Below are 19,864 nucleotides of genomic sequence, written 5' to 3'. Positions count from 1 at the left end.
CTATAGTAATTGTCTTTACACTACGATCGGCCAGGCGAGTCGAGCGAGTTTTAGTAGCTGGGAGCAGAAAGAAAATTAAAATATCACATACATACATACATATGTACTTAAATATATGCATACAATGAGTTTCATTGAAAATTGAGCAGTTTTTTTTTTTGCAATGTGTACACAATTAACTGTTTTTTATAAACATGCACAGTGCAATACAAAAAAAATTAACTTGGTTCATGAGGGAAGAAAAGAGGGAAAGAAAAAGCTATGCCTGTATCGGCGATTTGTATATTAAATTTACGTAAGAATTCTTTTGAGGGGGGTCAAATTTCCAATTCATGCAATTTTTTTACGAATTCACTACATTTTAGTTATCTGATGTATGTATTCAGCAGTTCTTTAATAATTGCGCAACATTTTAACATTTAACACTCTAACTCCCCACTTAATGGCTGTTTTTTGTCTCTTTTCTGGAAAAGGGATAGAGTAACATAGCGTTTAAATGTTCCACAAAAATATTTGTCAAAAAATTCTGTCCAAATTTTAGATATGCGGACTTGTAGTTCGGATGCATCTTACTGTTCCTGCCAAATCACTACATTTTACTAAGCAAAAATCATCTACAAAACTGAATACTCTAAAAAATATTAAATGGGTAACTTTCATCGAAATACTGTTGCTCTTTTTCCATTTTTTCCACCATTTTCTTGCCATTGGGCGCTATTTACTTTATTTCTAAGCTGTATTGTCATTAAAAGTGGTGACGCAAACTTTTGTGCTACACTTTTCATAAAAAAAATGGAGAGTAAAAAGAACTTCGTAGACACGGCAAATATTACCTTCCAAATATGTAAAACACGTTGTCTTTCAAGGGCTAACTAAATTTTTTTTAAATTTTGTAAATTTTTAAAAAATTTTGAAATTTTTTTTTAAATAAAATGTTGGGGTTTTTACTTATAAGTGTATTTTTAAATATGTACTATGTTCTTATAATATAATTGAAATTTAGAGAGAACGTATGTTCGAATATCGGTGAAACGCCAAAATGGAGACACATTTTTTTCTAATAGCGGTCGCCCCTCGGCAGGCAATGACAAACCTCCGAGTGTATTTCTGCCATGAAAAGCTCCTCATAAAAATTTCTGTAGGTCCCTACATTTGTGGAACAACATCAAGACGCACGCCTTAAATAGGAGGAGGAGCTTGGCCAAACAGCAAAAAACGATGTACGATTCTTAGTGGCAGACACTGAATGTGCTAATAGTAAGTTCTTATGGCTTGACAAACCGAAGGTGACATGAGCGTTTTCCTCAAATGCGGCAAATATCGTGCAAACATTTTAAAATTTGAAGACTGCATCTATATATATAAAAATTAAGCCGAAAAAAAGTGTGCATTTGTCCGGGGTACTTTCAAAAAATTAAAAAAAATTTCTAAAAAAATTTTAAAATGTTACATATACGCTTATTATATAAACGTTAATCTTAAGTCAGTTATAGTGAAAAATTCATTGTATCATTGCCGGCGTGATTGGTGATCGTTTCCTTAATTTTTTGCAGAAAGGTTATGCTAATATGAGATATTACCTATATCATTCATATATTTACGTATTACCTGTGTACTCACAAATATACGGTTGAAGCAAATATATGTCAGTTTTTTCCTTCGCCCGGAAAAGTTTATATAAATTTAATAAGAGTAAATAGAACTTATTTTATATCAGACTTCACGCAAAAAAGCGGAGGGGAATAGAACAGTTCTCTTCCCCTTCTCCGCTTTTTCGTACACGACGAAGTGCATGTATCATACGATTGATGCTGTTGTTTATGTGTAAGGGGGAGCGCATCTATGCAAATGCAGAACGGAACAACGACGCGCTCAAACTTTCTGATCTGATTTGCAAGCAAACAACAAGTGAGTATTTTTTCTCCAGAGAAAACCACGTTTAATTAATTAATCTAGATTTTTTTAAAGACGCCCAGCGGAACAGGCGGGTTTTCGCTAGTAAAATATATAACAGAGGTCTACAAATTTTTAATTCAATTTTTTTAAGTTTTTTTTGTTTTTTCGTTGTATGTTTTGTTCGCAGACCGGTTTATTCAGGGGAAATAAAGTACAATTTTAAATAAGTACAAATTTTAAGTGTAATACATGTGTGGAAAGGGTTTTTCTTGGTGCTTAGTATTTATTATTTTTTATTACCACCCCCTTCTACTCTGCTTACTGGCTGTTAAACTTTTTAAGTATCCTTAGGAGTTTCACAATCTCTGCATCCTTTTGCAGGAAAACTGCTGGTTAACTCCTTGAATCTTGAATGCAGTTCTATCGTTTTTAATGGTCTATAAATTTCTTAACCACTCTTTCAATATAAAAAACTGCTTAGATGTCTCTCAAGTACTTCGCATCATTAGCCTATTGAAAGATCAACTTATTTATAGCCACTACTTCTTAGTACTTTTTGGCGCTTGCCTTGCAAAAGTGTTTGACTTTATACGAAATACTTTTTGATTTCAGTCGCTGGCAGAGATCACGCTTGTAGGCTCTGCCCATTAATATCTACGGAAAAAATATTTCGCCTTTAGTCATCTGAATTTAGTTGTGATGACCTTAGGGAGAGTGTTGGGAAAAAGGATGGTAAAGATAGCGAGGAGCTAACTTGAGCTACGCAGCGATGTCGACATCTACATATTATGTGAATTTTAGCCTTATAAAAGGTACAAAATTTAGAGTATCGAATTTTAAATTGAAATGAAACAACGAAAATTTATATTGACTGGGCATTGGGTATTAGTTTTATGTGGTATCCTTCACGATGTTTATTTTTTTTTATATAATCCCTTTAAAACGTTGTCCGCGACTGCGCCGTAATTCGTCCATCCGTAAACGACAATTTGGAATGACTCGTTGGAGGACTTCGATCAGTATGTCGTGAATAACTTTAGTAATGTTGGCTTTCAATGCCTCAATAGAAGTTGGTTTATTCAAAAAACTTTCAGAGTTTACATACCCCCACATGTAGAAGTCCAAGGGTATGATATTAGACGATCTTGGTGCCGATCCACTGGTCCGAGACGAGAGATAAAATGTTCACCGAAACGACGACGCAGTAAATCAATTGTTTAACGGGCTGTATGGGTGTATGGCTGTATGGCAAGTAGCGCCATCTTGTTGGAACCCTATATTGTGGAGATCGCAGGCTTCAATTTCCGGTATCAAAAGGTCTTTTATGGATAGCGTTCTCCGTTCCCTGTTACGATGGCGCCAGACGCGTCTTTGAAGAAATATGGGCCGATGATTCATCCAGCCCATAGGCCGCACCAAAGGGTTGTTTTCAAGGATTGTAGAGGCCGTTCTTGAACGTATTGGGACTGCTCTTCAGCCCAAATACGGCAATTGTGTTTATTGACGTAGCCATTAAGCCAAAAATGGGCCTCATCGCTGAATACCATAAGTTGACCTGAACGTGATGAACATTTTTCACAGAGCGTTGATTTTCGTAAGACAATAGCAAGATTTTTAAACATTGTTGAGGCGTAAGTCTTTACTGATAAAATGTCAATGAATACTGAAAAAGGTATGTACTTAATTTGGCAGTAGTGAGGCGTAATCTGTCAAAAAAGCTCTATTGGAAAAGGTACCTTCAATCTGATCATCCTGCATTATATGTAGCTCTCTTGAGGACTGATTGCCCACATTAAAGTGCAACTTGCTGCAAATTTTTCGACGAGGAGGATATTGGACGGAGCGAAATCAACTAGATAAAGTTTCCGTACACGTTTTATTTGGAAGACAATGACACTTCAGACTTTCAATTTCTATTGAAAGTACTGGGTACTCTAAAATTTCCTGGAAATTTTTATTAAAAGGTAGGAAATTTTCGAATTCGCACAAAGTTTGGAATTTTAATTTATATGACCTTCTTTAAAGCATGAACTATATTTTTATTAAAAATTAGTTAAAAATAAATTTAAAAAAAGAGGTGTCAAAATTTACAAACACAGGAGGGGCGTATAATTTCGAAAAAAATATGAGCGTCAAATTGAACATTGAGCAGATAGTTCGCAATTAGCGGAGTATTTGACTGGCAAATTTAATTATTTTTGCTTCAGATTACACAGATTACTCAAACATATTTTTGTAACAGGCAAAACATTATATTCAGTTTCCCCAACAATATGCTCATGCTCCGCTTTAAGGTTCAAAGCGAGTTCACAATGGAGAACTGTCACACATGGTCTTTCAACCATCTCAGACTCCTACACGGATATACCCAGTGACTGTGATTATCACCCTCCCATTCTTTGCTTCGAAAGGAATTTTCTAATGAAAATCCCTTCTAGACTGGAATGGTTTGAAGAAGATCCAACACCCTACACACCCGTTAAGATCTACACGGACGGATCTAAAATGGACACTGGTGTAGGATCAGGGCTATTTTGCGAAAAACTTTCTATTAGTGAATCCTTTAAACTACGGGATCACTGTAGTGTTTTTCAAGCAGAAATAACCGCTATTCAGGAAGACTGAAAATGGTTAAAGATAAACAGAATATCATCAACGGATATCTGCATTCTATCGGATAGCCAAGCTGCCCTACGAGCCCTGGATGCATTCTGTCTTACGTTGTCGCCAATCTCTAAAAGAGATGTCCAAACAACTTCGTATAATCTTATGCTGGGTTACAGACCACGGAGATATACCGGGGAACTGCAGGGTAGACCAATTTTCAAGAGAAGGTACCTGTATGCCTGACATAAGTAATTTTATAGAGATACCTCTCGCAACTTGTAAGCTTCTCAGTAGCGACGCACTAATCAGTTCTGCAAATCAAAGATGGATTAGCGTAAACACCTGTGAAATTGCTAGGCAAACATGAGCAAGGCTAAATTTACGTCTGTCCAAGAGTATTATAAAACTGAATAGACTTCAAATCAGCACCTTAGTAGGGGCACTCACAAGACATTGCCTCATGGGAAATCATGCAAAGAGATTAGGCGTTTACACGCATGATTTCTATCGAAGCTGCAGAAATGAGGAGGAGTTGGAAACAATTCAACACCTTTTTTGCACATGCCCAGCTCTAGCCAGAAGCAGGAACCGATTTTTAAAATCCTACTTCATAACGAATGTAGATAATCTATACACTTTAGGTATCAACAACCTTTTACGCTTTGTCAAAAGCTCAGGATGGTTCAATATGAAGAGGGATACGTAGCCCAGCCCCCGCGGACCCATTTCGTGGTCTAAGTGGGATCATTGTCTCTATGTGCGATGCGGCTGCCAAACCTAACCTAACCCTTCCCAACAATCCAGAGTAAAGCTGAAAGCAAACTACGCCAATTGGCCGGAGAAGTCTGGGATTAGAGTTCAATCAATGTTTTATAACTCTTTATAGCATTGTACTAACCCAAAGGCCCATTACTTATTACAAATATTTTTTAGCATTACATTGATAGGAGGGAGACGATATTAAATGGCCTATGTTTCTTAAAAAAATGTAACTTTGACCCCCTCCATCAAATCCACTATACTATGAAAAATTGAAAAATCTAAAAAATTCGCAAAAAACCCTTGCAGTTGCAGTGGAGATCGAACTGAGGTGCTCTTGTCGATATAACTCGCGTGAGTGCAGTCGCGTATAACGACCAACCCGTTATTTATAGTTATAGTAAAAACATGACGATGTTCACAACAAGAATGATAGAAACATTCTTTGCATCATGTGTTCACAATAAGTTGCCCAGAATTGAGGAGTTCGAAGGTAAAGGGACGCTCTTACATTGGCTGGAGGGAATTCGTGCTCTTTTGTGTAATTTTACAATTTTCATAGGAAGCACAAAAGGAAATAAACAAAAAAAACCCATAGCATGACTCTTCGCTTTCAAGATACGAGCGCGTAATTATTGTAACTCCCATTGTTATTGTTTTGTACACATGTATGTAAATGTTGACTTATGTACGAATGTGTACATATGTTGTCACATATTTTAAAATTTATGCACGAGCAAATACCCTGCAGGAAAAACAATTATTTATAAAAAATTTGCTATGTCAGAAAAAGTGTGCTGAAACAAAATTTTAATCAGTTTAGTGGTAAGTGAATTTCAACGATTTAACTATTGTACATTCCCAAATATTTATTGCAGAAATAATAAATAAAATCCTGAACTAATGAATTAAGTGTTTCTAAGTAGTCATTGGCATATGTGCTCTTGAGGAAGCGCCCATTGCCGAGAAAAAACTAAAATATATCCATACCAATTTTTTCTTATGTTTTCTTTAAAAAAACATTTCAGTTTTCTTATTGTAAAGACTTATAAATATCCCCACCTACAATTAAAGGGTAGCTAATAATTCCATATGAGGGTATTTTTTCGTGGCAGAAATACACTCGGGGGTATACCATTGCCTGCCGGGGGAGGTCCCCTATTAGAAAAAACTTTTTCTTCATTTTGGTGTTTCACGGAGATTCGAACCTATCTTCTCTCTGAATTACGAATGGTAGTCACGCACCAACACATTCGGCTATGGGCAGCTATATACATATATAAATGTACTTATATACCTCTACAAAAATTGCTAAAAAAAATTATTTTTTGTTAAAAACTATTGAGCCAAAACCAAAATTTTGAAAAAACATTATTTTTTGGTTAAAAACTGTTGGGCAAAAAAAATTTTTTTTTTAATTTTAAAAAACATCTACTCTCAAATTTTTTGTTTGTTTTTTCTGCTGGGACTATGCTTAGTAATTTCTGAAAGTTTCATAGTGGGATTCCCGTAAATTTACGAGTTATATTAAAATACGTACGGCGAATCTAAACATTTTTAGCAAAAAAATAAAAATTTTTTCAAACCAAAATTTTTAAAAGGAATGTTTTATCTTAAAAGAAGTTCAAATGCTCAAATGAAGCGAAAACATTAAAAATCGCTATACCAAAATATCTAACATTGAATAAATATCAAAATTATAAATTTTTTTTCGCAATTTTTCCTCCAAACTATCAAATTTTCAGAAAATTTTACGACAATATTCAAAATACTTGGAACTCTTATCATGGAATCGCTCTCAGAAGTCATTGTTTTTCCTAATGAGACTGTAGATAGATGATTACATTATTTCTGTAATTGTCCATGGTAGGTTTTCTTGCTCAGTAAAGAACTTAACCACAACACCGAACTCAATTTTGTCCATAGTTTATGCTTTCTATTTTCAGTTTTTTTATATTTTTTAATTTTTTTAGATTAGGCTAGCTAGCCTATCTCAATCTCACAATTTGACTGAAACTTAGTCTTAACAGTTGTTTTGAGTACCTACCCTATATATATATATATATATAATTGGCGCGTACACCCTTTTTGGGTGCTTGGCCGAGCTCCTCCTCCTATTTGTGGTGTGCGTCTTGATGTTGCTCCACAAATGGAGGGACCTACAGTTTCAAGCCGACTCCGAACGGCAGATATATTTTTATGAGGAGCTTTTTCATGGCAGAAATACACTCGGAGGTTTGCCATTGCCTGCCGAGGGGCGACCGCTATTAGAAAAATGTTTTTCTTAATTTTGGTGCTTTCACCGAGATTCGAACCGACGTTTTCTCTGTGAATTCCGAATGGTAGTCACGCACCAACCCATTCGGCTACGGCGGCCGCCGTACCAAATAGTGTGAAGTAAAACTCCTTTCCTACCCCCTCATACATATCTCGAATTAAGACACTCCATAGAGTGTAAATGCTAATATACATAAATTATAAAGATTTCCATAATAACATTCCTTGCTTGTTACATCTACTCTTACTACAGTATCAATGCAGTCACTTTTCCTGCAGGGTATCATTGCATCGTATGTATTATCGCAAGAGTATGAATTAACTGCCGTTGTAAGGCAAAGCTTTATCTTCGCCGCCTGAGCGGCTGACTAAGCGAGCAAATGAGTTCTGCTTGAAATTAGTGTTGCGCGCAAGCATACAGACGTCGGTACAAGTTGTAGCGCTTTGCAAAATAGTAACAAATGCCGGAAAAATTTTAGAAAAAGAACGAGGAAAAAATTATTGAACGAAGTTTGTTTGTTTAAAAATTATCTTCCCGAAAGCAGCTACTTTTTTTGTGTTTTTTTTGCATCCGCTTATTTTTCTGCGCCTTGCCTATTGTTGATGGTCTGTCATGGAACGCAATCAGCCAGGCAGCAGTGGTAATAGCAGCGCGGAAAAGAGCGTCACCTTCAATTGCAGCTCGAATAGCGTCAAAATCGGGAAAGACAATGCAATTCGGTCAGCGGACAAACTTAAGAGAAGCAACAGCCAAAAAAACAAGCCGCTTGTTAAATGCACGTCGGAGATGTTGTTGCAACGGCTTCGGCGCAAACGAACCATTGTGCGGCAGCGACTGCAAATGGAGTTTGGCGAGATAATGGAGGTACAAATACGAACGAGGGACGGCACATGGAGGGAAAGCTATGCCGAGACAGCTGGTAGTCGGTTAGTCAGTTAGTCGGTCAAACTGCCAGCTGTAAGCGTTAATGATTCATTTGATCAGTTTTTGTTTTTTTTTCTTGTTAGCCGTTGACAAAACTCTGACTAGTGACCTTGTTGCCGTCGATCTTTGTGCTGAACAAGCGATTCATTAATTTTGGTTACGTGCACAATTTTTCACAACAATCCATAACATCTTGAACGTCTGATGGCTAACAAAGTTTTTGCAACTCCTCCTCCTTTTGTTTGCAGCACTTCCAGCGTAACACCAAATTGGCCGAGTCATCGAAGCGTTTGAAATCACAAATCTGGAGCTCGGTCGTCACGATATTGTTGGTCAAAGCCAAAGATCTGCCATTGGCCGACGATGGCAGCAAACTCACCGACATACATATTAAATTCAGGTTAGTTAGCCATGCGCACTTAACCAACAATGAGATTACCAAATATTTGCATTGTCTTAACAAAATATTTGCAATAACTAAAAAAAGTAAATTAAAAATACAATTTATTTGCCGCCATAATTTTCCAATATACTATAAAAACATTCATTATCTCCCATTTTATTAATCTAATCAACCGCACCACCACCACCGTCGTATAGACTCGGTAATGAGAAGTACAAAAGCAAGTCTTCCTGGACCGAACGTTGGTTGGAGCAATTCGATTTGCATCTCTTCGATGAGGATCAAAATCTTGAAATCTCACTGTGGAATCGCAATGCACTCTACGGCAAAGCCAACATCGATTTGAGTGTATTCCAGCGGGAAACCACGCATTGCATCTGGCGTGCCTTTGAAGACTGTTCTGGCGAAGTGTTTCTTATGTTGACGATAAGTGGCACCACTGCTCTAGAAACCATTACCGATCTCAAGGCGTACAAGGAGGATCCGCGCGAGATGAAAATTATGCGTGATCGTTATCGTTGGCATCGTTGTTTTCAGAATTTGCGTGACGTTGGTCATCTGACGGTGAAAGTGTTCGGTGCGATAGGTTTGGCGGCAGCCGACATTGGTGGCAAGTCCGATCCATTTTGTGTGCTCGAGTTGGGAAATGCGCGTTTGCAAACACAAACGGAATACAAGACGTTGACGCCGACATGGAATAAGATATTTACATTGTAAGTAGAGTATAACTTCTTGGATTTTTGCATATTCATACACGGCACTGCCACGAAGATGATTTCATGTAGTCTGTAACGATCGAATCGTAGAAAATAACTGACAGAACTTAGTACTCTTACTAAAATATACAAAGTACTCGTTATTACCTTATTGAAGAGAGTAATGCCCTGAATTAGCAAATACAGGGTGTGTCCGAAAAGTTCCGAAATAGTTTTTAGTGGCTAGTAAACGCTGGCTAGCAGGGCCACCATTCATCCCAGCAGATTTCCTTTTGTTCCAATAATCAAAGGAACTCGGCTGAGGACGCTGAAAGTGTTAAAAGCAGTTTTGATGTCCTCAATGAAGGAGAATTCCCGTTGAGGTCGGCTTCCATAATTAATTGTAGCATTGGGAACGACGAATCGAAGCAGGTGGAGAATATTTTTAAAAGTTCTGAAAATATAGTAGGCTGATTGTAAGATATATTAAAAAAAAGGCTTTCCGGAGTAGACCCTGTATGCATACAAACATATACCCTTTGATCAAAAAGTACCGGGAAGTTAATGTTGACTATTTTCTTCGGTTGCCAAGGCGTAGTGCACCATGAGTAGCTTCCATCGGGCCAGACAGTCAATAAATAATATTATCTATCCGTTTTGAAGCGTTTGAGAGATGCTGTTCGTCAAAAACGTCCGGAAATGTTGGCAAACAATTCTTGGATTTTGCATGATGATAAAACGCCATTGCACCAAGCCCAAATTTTGCTGGATTATTTGACCAAACACCATGTAAATACCATCGTGCAAGCACCGTATTCACCTGATAAGGCCCCATGCGACCTCTTTTTGTCTCCCAAGTTGAAGTTACCACTTCGTCGAAGGAGATAAAACTCGATAGAGGAGATCAAAAAGAATGCGACGAAGGAGCTGAAGGCCATCTCCTCGTCGGCCTACCAGGGGTACATGGAGGCGTTGGAAACGTTGGCGCATTTGCGTTGCTTAAGAAGGGTCATATTTTGAAGGAGATAAAAAAAGCTACCTGAAATTTAACTCTGTTTTGTTTTATTTAAACATTCCCGTTACTTTCTGATCATAGGGTATAACTTAATTTTATTCATAGGAAAATACTAAGTTATTCATTAGGGGGATGAATTTGCCAGCTCTTACCTTCAGCAGAGAACGTCTAAAATAGTTAAAAGGGACTCCTACGCTAAAGCACGCAAATCTGTTCGCTCTAAACCAGGAATCGAAATTTAAAAATTTTCAATTATAAAAAGCACAAGGTTCCAATAATGTAAAACATTTTCTTTGAAATATTCATCACTTTTTTAGTTTTAGATTTTTCGTCAAAAATAATGATTATCTTTTTAGTTTTATCTTTTTGATGGAGTATATAACTCATCCCTTAAGTAATAAAACTTAGTTTCTAAGGTTATTTTTTTTGGTATACTGGGAATCTCAAAATGTCACACCACACCCTACCTAAATTCATCTTACCTAAACTCACGTAACCTCAATTAACCATCTAAACTCTCCTTTTACATACAAAATGGGTTTTATTTTTGATAAAAAAATATAATGTAATAAAAATATAATGATAAAAAAAAATATAATATAGGATTACATTATATTTTCTAAACAATACATAACAACTCAGAAAATAATATTTAAACTTAACTCTTCTAAATAAAACTCATACAAATTACAGTATCTTTCAATCGGTTCCAGGAGTTGCACGTTCTCGGTTTCAGATGCTCTCAATCTGCAGTATATTGTTAACAATAAGGCTAATGACCACTCAGTATCTGAAATAGTAGGGTATAGTTATAAAATGTATTTAAGACCTGCCTGAGTAACCTACCCTGGATCGCAACAAATTGCCTGTTGATGTCCTGAGAGCAAACCTTACCTAGTGAGCCAAGTTATGCTCTTAAGTGCTGACATTCTAAGCTCCTTCCCAAAGATATAAGAAGATATTTCTTTGAGTTCGCTGACGAGAGCCAGGAATAATATCAACAACTGCTTAGCCCGTTGTTATATCGATTGGTCTTTGAAGAGACAATCTCCACTTTTACCAACTTTCGTCCACAATCGGAGACCAATCAGAACATGAGTTACATAAGAAACATAAAGAGCTCCATTTGACCCGTGAGACACACTGTTATACCTTTACAACTACGTTATGGCTAAACTTCTGTGTATTCCGAATTTCTTGTATCAGCTGCTTGTCAAACAACTCTGAAACAAACAACTGAGTGTGGTGTTCTGATATGTCTGTGGCTTTAGGGTTCAGATGGGCGCTGCGACCGAATTATGTTAAGACCGTTGAACCCCCATCATTACTCTTCCTTTATATCGATTTCCAGTATGCATTCCAATGCTTGGTTTATAATTGTAGACTCAAATCTTACTATTGGCAAATCTTACAATTTTTATTCCCAGCAACATTAAGGACATCACCCAAGTACTTGAAATCACCGTGTATGATGAAGATCGTGATCATCGTGTAGAATTTCTTGGAAAATTAGTCATACCATTACTTCGAATAAAAAATGGCGTGAAACGCTGGTATACGCTGAAGGATAAAAATCTATGCGCACGCGCTAAGGGACTATCACCACAAGTGAGTCTATTTATTTCAAATATTGTTTAATAAGGATAATTAAATATTTTATAGACAGAACACACCCATTTACCAATATTTTCAAATAGCCTTTACGAACATAATTTTATATAATATTTTTTACGAACTTTCTTGGAAGCTGATTTTTTTATATTGAAAACTATCTTGGAAGATTATTTTTAGTTTTTTTTTTAACTTCAATAACATTGCTGACAACGTCAGTAGGGCCAATTACAACAGTAGTTGGTACCAGTTTCTTCCTAATTTCTAACAATTTCTTCCTAATATCGAATTTTTCGATGGAATTATCGTAAGCTTATGCACTTGATAAATAATTGGCGCGTACGCTTCTGTTAGGTGCTTGGCCGAGCTCCTCCTCCTATTTGTGGTGTGCGTGTTGATGTTGTTCCACAAATGGAGGGATCTACAGTTTCAAGCCGACTCCGAACAGCAGATATTTTTATGAGGAGCTTTTTCATGGCAGAAATACACTCGGAGGTTTGCTATTGCCAGCCGAGGGGCGACCGCTATTAGAAAAATGTTTTTCTTCATTTTGGTGTTTCTCCGAGACTCGAACCTACGTTCTCTCTGGATTCCGAATGGCAGTCACGTACCAACCCATTCGGCTACGGCGGAAATATATGTTCTATATACAGTGCAATAAATAGCTACAGCACAGTTATTGACATACTACTGTAGGTAAAAAGTAAAGTGAATTTATTTGTCAAACTTCGCGGGATTAAAATTTCGCTCTAGTTATTTTTTTCATGAGTTGGCAGCACTGTTAATAACATCTGGGCCAACTTTCATGTGAATGTCATTATCAGTATTATATTTACGCTTGTGTTTACCAAACGACCAAGAGTGCATTTTTCGATTTTTACAATGTATGATTTGATTGAGCAGAGAAGTGCCATCAAATTTTGTTTGCGGAATGAAATTTCGGCTGCGGAAACGTTTAGCATGTTGCAGAAGGCATTTGGTGATTCGACCATGTCGCAGAAAAATGTTTATAAGTGGTACAAAGAGTTCAAAGAGGGTCGAGAACGTGTTGATGACTTGGAGCGCTCCGGACGACCATCGACGTCAACAGATGACCAACACGTCAATAAAGTGAAGGAGTTAGTGCTCAAAAATCGTCGGTGGACTGTTAAAGACCTTACTGATATGATCGGAATATCAGAAGGATCTGTGAAAACCATTTTGAAAGACCATTTGGGCCTACGAAAAGTCAAATCTCGTTTGGTACCGAAAACTCTCAATTTCTTGGAAAAAATTCGTCGCGTTGATGTGTGTGAAACAATGCTTTCAGACTATCAGGACAAGCTCAAATGCATCATTACGGGAGATGAGACTTGGATTTATGTTTACAACCCTGAAACAACCGACCAATCAAGCGAATATTGTGCTAAAGTATAATAAAATATTTTTACAATTTATTTGTTTCTTATTTAATTTCGATAATTTTTTTATGAAAACATAGTCCATTCTTCCACAAAAACCATATAAAAATGTCTATTTAAAGACCCATATTAACCCCTTATTTGAACTTTTTAATGACCTTTCATTACCGCTGGTTTGAAAACGAGTCAAAATTTCCAATTTAATTAGGAGTTAGGCAGTTAGAATCTGGTGCAAAAAAAACAAAACAAAATCTACTGTGAAAAACTGAGTACAGAAAGTTTATTTCAATTCGTTTTTTACTTAAGTTTTTCAAAAAATTACTTGCACTTCTAACCTAAATTTTATAATTTTAACCCTTCTTGGAAATAAAAATACGACTCTCCTGACAAGCATTCAACAAAGTTCCTATAGGAGGCTTCGTCTTTCATAATTATTAGCGTAACATCTTATAGCCTTGCCAAAAATAGTCAAAAACAAAGGCGATTTTCGAGAGACTTCAAGCACACACTTTAAATACTAAAATTTCATGGGCTATAAAATTGCATACCCAGCAAAATACTTAAGCATTTGATTAAAAGCCTTGTTGCAAACTTTTGTGGATTTTCTATTGTTTTAATTTTTGTGGTGTTTCTATTATAAAGGGTGGTTAAGTTTCAAGGGCCGGTGTTGATTTTGAATGAAATACATTTTTTTTAGGAAATTATTGTCATTTCTCCTTATTATGATAATACTGGTATGGTTCAATTACGTATGGAATAAAATATTGGCTAAATAGTCGCCACAGCCTCGGCGGCACACCTCCATCCGATAGTCCAAATTTTCAATGACGCTGAGGCATAATTGAGGTTCTATGCCGTTAATGTGCCGAATTATCTCATCCTTTAGCTCTTGAATTGTTGCTGGCTTATCGACGTACACCTTTTCTTTCAAATAACCCCAAAGAAAGAAGTCTAACGGTGTCGTTGATGCTTAGGTTCACATTCAACATCGGCCCTTGAAATTTAACCATCCTTTATTTTTCGTGAGCTATCTTTCCTATAAGCAAACATTTTCTGAAACCGATAAGTAACGATAAGTCTGCTTTAAGCAAAGCTCTATACCTATTCTAGTGATACAGGCCGTACATATGAAGGTAGGCCAATGAGTAGGGGGTGGCGTAAAGAATATGTGCAGCAGTGAAAGGAAAAGTCTAATACACTTTTGAAAAATTTTATAAAAATTATTAATTACAACCAAAAAAAATAACTTTTTTTCGCTGTCTTCAAAATAGGCAGAAATAGCCGACTACATCTTATCATGGTCAGTAAATTTTGTTCTTTGAAGCTCTTTCCTAATTTCTTAGAATATACATACATCCATTTAGCTGAGGGGGCTGAATCTGCACTCATCATCATCTGTTAGTAATGGTATTTATAAAAGTATAGCGTGACATTTTCTCATAACTGAATTCTTTCGGAGTTCCAAAAAACTGTATTCATCTTCTTCCTAACTGATTGGAATACCTTGAACTTCTTACGTTGTGTTGCAACTCTATTCTGCCGCTACATGGGCGCCTACTTCGGACCAGATTCATAGCATTGGATCTAGGTGTCGTCTGCAGATTCAAAAGCGCGTGCGAATACTTGGCGAACTATTGCTTCTGAAGAGGTGTTAAGATTCTTGGCACTCATTTTGCGCTAGCCTTAGACATACTAAAATGATTGTAGATGATGTTCAAAGTGATAATAGATGATAGTGCAACCATTTCTGCGATTTGTTTTGTATTCGAGCGCATTTCTCCTAAAATAAACTAATAAAATTTGCAACAATGCTTGAGGCTGTCTCAAAAATCTTTCAATCTGAGCGCTGATCTTTTTCAGTTGACTTTCTGTATTGCTTGAAAGTACTGCATGCTTCTATATAATAAAAATATTTAAATTCATTTCTTCCATAATTGTCTCTGGTATTCCTCTTCGGTTAGTGAGTAACTTTATCAATAAATCTTGTTTTTAATTCATAATTCCTCTCAAAATACTTGCTTATCTGGTGTATCACAATCTCCCAGTTTGACTGAAATGTCGTACTTATTGAAGTGAAAAGCAGTCCTAAGTAAAAAAAAAATTTCATAATTTTTCCAATCACTCCAGCCGTAATTTGTTTTGCTTCCCCCCAAACACACTTAAATCTTAATTTAATTGAACTAATTTTTTACAATCAATTTAATAATTTTCTTAAAAAATGTTAACCACAGATCTGCCTTGAGATGACTGTTATTTGGAATGATGTACGCGCCGTTTGCCGCATATTGCAGCCGAAAGAGGAGAAACTCATACAGCAGGAAGCGAAATTCAAACGGCAACTTTTTCTGCGTAACGTGAACCGGCTGAAAGTGATCATAATGAATATCTTGGACGCGGCGCGTTATGTGCAGTAAGCAATGAGAAGAAAACACATTTATTATTTTGAAACACATTTGCGCAAACATACATATACATATGTAAATAAAAAAGAAAGGAGAAGCAAACAATTTTTAAGCACATCTGGCATTTTTACTAAACTCTTCATTATTTTTTCAAACTTTTGCATTCACAGAAGCTGTTTCGAATGGGAGTCACCGTTGCGTTCGGCGATTGCTTTTACTCTATGGATATTGGCATGCGTCTATGGCAATTTGGCAACCATGCCATTAGTGTTGTTGCTCATCATAGTCAAGTGTGTTTACGCAGCATTCATTCATATATTTTACAAATTCATAAGCCTTTACGCCTTTGTTGCTTTACAGAAACTGGCTGGTGCGCATGATCACCGGTACGAGCAATGATCCTGCCGCTGGGTACTATGATTACGATTATGATGAGGATGATGACGATGATAAGGAGAAGGAGGGGAAGAAATCGATTAAGGAGCGTCTGCAAACCATACAGGAAGTATCGCAGACAGTGCAAAATACCATTGGTTATCTGGCCTCGTTGGGCGAAAGCACTAAAAAGTATGAGTTTTAAAGTATTTTTTGCATGCAATTAAATTGCAATGAATCATTACAGTAATATCGATTTGAAAATAATTGAATTTTATTTATTTTATGCAATATGTCGACTTAGTACTTTAAATTTTTCCGTCCCGGAATTGACGTGGCTGGCAGTGGTGCTGCTGACTGGCGCTATTGTTGTTTTACATTTTATTCCCATACGCTTCTTGCTGCTCTTCTGGGGTATCATGAAATTCTCACGCCGCATTTTGCGCCCAAATACAATACCCAACAACGAGTTGCTGGATTTCCTATCACGCGTGCCAGATGATGAACAAATTGTAAGTTTGTCGACAGATACCACTCTGAACTTTGAATATTTGAAAATGAAAATAGTAGTAAATAGCACATAAAGTAGGTTGGGTAACTGAAATCTAATCTGCACTTCCCCGTTGAAAAATATAAAAATTTATACTGAGAAGTGTTTTTATACTGAAAAAATTAACATTCTAATTGTATGTTATCTTAAAAAAATATAGTCTAGAAATGGTTTTCGCAAGTTTTCTTTTTCATTTCAACTTAAATAACTTTTTTCAAAGACAACAACATTTTCACTGATAATTTTTATTACACTGAAAAATTAAAATTTAACATCATTTTTTTTATCTTAAAAACGTCCTTTTCGTATTTTTTTCATTTTAACCAATAGAATTTTTTTAAGATAAAAAAGTTCACCGAAAAATGTTGTTACACTGAAAAATTTAAATTTAACAAAAACAATTTTTTTATGAAATTGGGTTTTTAAGGTAAAAATAATTCGCACCGAATGGGTTTATTGCACTGAAAAATTAAAATTACACATTTAAATTTGTTTTTGTTTTAAAAAGGTTGTTTATTGTTATTTCTTTCATTTTCACTAAAATAGTTTAAAAAAAATTAAAAGCTAAAAAATTCAATTTTTTTTTAATTGGTCTAGAAACATAGTTTTTCGTACGTTTTTTTGTTCATTTTAACTTAAAGAATTTTTTTTAAGATATTAAGAATTTGCACGGAAAAGTTTTATTACGCTGAAAAATTAAAATTTAACATAACTTTTTTATATTAAAAATGCCTGAAAACGTTGTTTTTGGAATTTGTTCATTTAAGATAAAAAAATTCAATGAAAATTTGTATATATAAAAAATCAAATTTTTTTTTAATTGGTCCAGAAATGTAGTTTTTGTTTTTTTTTTCAATTTAACTTAAAAATTTTTTTTATGAAATAAAGAATTTGCACGGAAAAGTTTTCTTACACTGAAAAATTAAAATTGTATCCAAAAACATGGCTTATCGTACATTTTTTGTTCATTCAACTTTAACTTTTAAACTTTTTGCTTTTCTTAAATAAAAGGAGTATCCACGGGAAGGTTTTATTGCACTGAAAAATTTAAATTTAGCAAACTTTTGTTTTGTGTTTGAAAACGGTTTTTTTTATTTTAATTAAATATTTGTTTTATATTTTTTCTTAATTATTTTTTTCAGTAAATAATTCATGATTTCTGTGTTCGAATCCCTACTTTTCCTTTCACAAAAAAAAAAAAAAACATGTACAGTGAAAAGTTTACTTACACTGAAAAGTTAAAAATTTAACTTACAATTTTTTTTAATCTTAAATAAAAATGGTCTGAAAACATTATTTTCCTAAGTGTACCATAGATTTTTTGCTGTTAATTTCATTTAGATTTAGAATTTTTTGAAAATTTATTAAGAAATGTTTTGATTTGTTTTTTTAGTTTATTTTGTCTTCAAAGTGCTCCGCACAATATAATATTTTTTTTTTTTTTTTTTTTTTTTTTTTTTTTTTTTTTTTTTGTCGTTTATTTGCAATCTATTTTTAAAATAATAAGCAAATTATCTAACTATTAACAATTTGACTTATATTATTGAGCTCCATTGAGGTCAATAATGATATATATGTATACTACGATTAATGTACACTTATATTCAGACTTATGTGTTAGATTTTAATACATTTTAATATTAGATTTATAATATGCGAGTGCTTTTCTCATTGCCTATTTAGAGATTTCTAGGCAACTACAGCTACATAGTAAAACCACAAATGTGCATAAAACCTAAATAACTAATAAAATAAAAAAATAATAGCCACCCTTGCATAATTAAGTCACTTTATGTTTTACCAATATTCGGATGCTAAATTTTAAAAGTTGAAAATTTTCACCTAAATGTTTTCAGAATTGCTAAACTTTTGTGAATTCTGAGCAAAGTTTCGAACTTTTAATATACAAGATTTTAATATAGCAACTATATACTTAAAAAGCACGTTAACGAAAAAAAAATTACTATAAAAATTCTACAAGTTTTGTAAAGGAAAAAAGCGACTTAATTATGTGACCACAAGTGTATAAAGGTAAACGCTAAAATGTTAAGCAACAATGTCAACCACTTTGCATCGCATCAAACGATTGGAATAAGGGCTTTCAATTTCTTTAACTCTAAAGTACAACTTTAATGCAATTTTTAATGTACGAGTATTAGTTATGTTTCGTCTTTACAAAAGAAAAAAATCGAAAATTTACAATGTTCCAAAATACATTGGAAGAATTAAAAACTAAAAAAATCGAATAATTTATTTTAAATAAGAACCTTTTTCTAAGGCATTTTTTCTAAACAATGACAAGTGTTTTTTCTTCTTAATTTTTTTTTTCTAAGATGGCAAATAATTTAATCTTTTCTCATTGACAACATTAATTTATTTTAAATTATAAAAAGGAATTTTTTTATTTTGTTTTCTAAAAAACTGAACTTTTCAACCAGCGAAAAATAGTTTCACATGTTAAAAAGGAATTAAAAAAAATTAAAAAAAAGAGAAGTCCGAAGTAAAAGTTATATTTTTTGCTCAAAAAATTGATTTATTTTTTATTTAGTATAACATTTTTCCAAAACAAAGAAGTAAAATAGTTTTTATATATTTTTTTAACTTTTTAATTTAATTTAACTGTATAAAAAGAAATCCCATTTACCTACATATGAGTGTACAAAAAGAAAACAAAAATTTCATGCAGAATTTCGTTTCCGAGCTAGGAAAGGAACAACTAAGTACGGTTACACGGCTAATCTATTCAAGTTGATAGGAAGTTAAATAGGTATATTTTGTATTTCCTTTTGCGTTTGAACTCGTTTGGGCAGAAATAATTTATTTTCAGAGCATTATTGATGATTGGATTGAAAAATGTAAAATTAAAATGTAAATAAAAATCTCATTTTGGCAATCCTCAAGCCAAGACAAATAGAAAAAATCAAATCAACTGGTCTACTGATATCACCT

The 19,864-nt window shown here is 34.6% G+C and overlaps 1 protein-coding gene across 2 annotated transcripts in view; it reads left to right on the top strand.

The window, feature by feature from the left end:
* The window catches only part of LOC128867904 (multiple C2 and transmembrane domain-containing protein), a 52,518-nt gene that overhangs the window by 31,502 nt on the left and 1,152 nt on the right, over positions 1-19,864 (top strand). Inside the window, exons 1-8 of one of the 2 annotated variants that reach the window (XM_054109509.1) lie at positions 7,932-8,404; positions 8,713-8,864; positions 9,065-9,580; positions 12,005-12,185; positions 15,820-15,998; positions 16,161-16,280; positions 16,351-16,557; positions 16,670-16,877. In XM_054109509.1, the coding sequence (XP_053965484.1) occupies positions 8,153-8,404; positions 8,713-8,864; positions 9,065-9,580; positions 12,005-12,185; positions 15,820-15,998; positions 16,161-16,280; positions 16,351-16,557; positions 16,670-16,877 (1,815 nt within the window). In that variant the 5' untranslated portion in view covers positions 7,932-8,152. Of the gene's footprint in view, positions 1-7,931; positions 8,405-8,712; positions 8,865-9,064; positions 9,581-12,004; positions 12,186-15,819; positions 15,999-16,160; positions 16,281-16,350; positions 16,558-16,669; positions 16,878-19,864 lie in introns of those variants that run through there. The other variant, XM_054109508.1, reaches the window with a different exon arrangement.

The sequence above is a fragment of the Anastrepha ludens genome, chromosome 6, assembly GCF_028408465.1.
Source record: "Anastrepha ludens isolate Willacy chromosome 6, idAnaLude1.1, whole genome shotgun sequence".
Taxonomy (NCBI): Eukaryota; Metazoa; Arthropoda; class Insecta; order Diptera; family Tephritidae; genus Anastrepha; species Anastrepha ludens.
Note: the sequence above shows the minus strand (reverse complement) of the source record. Positions and strands in the feature narration are given on the sequence as shown.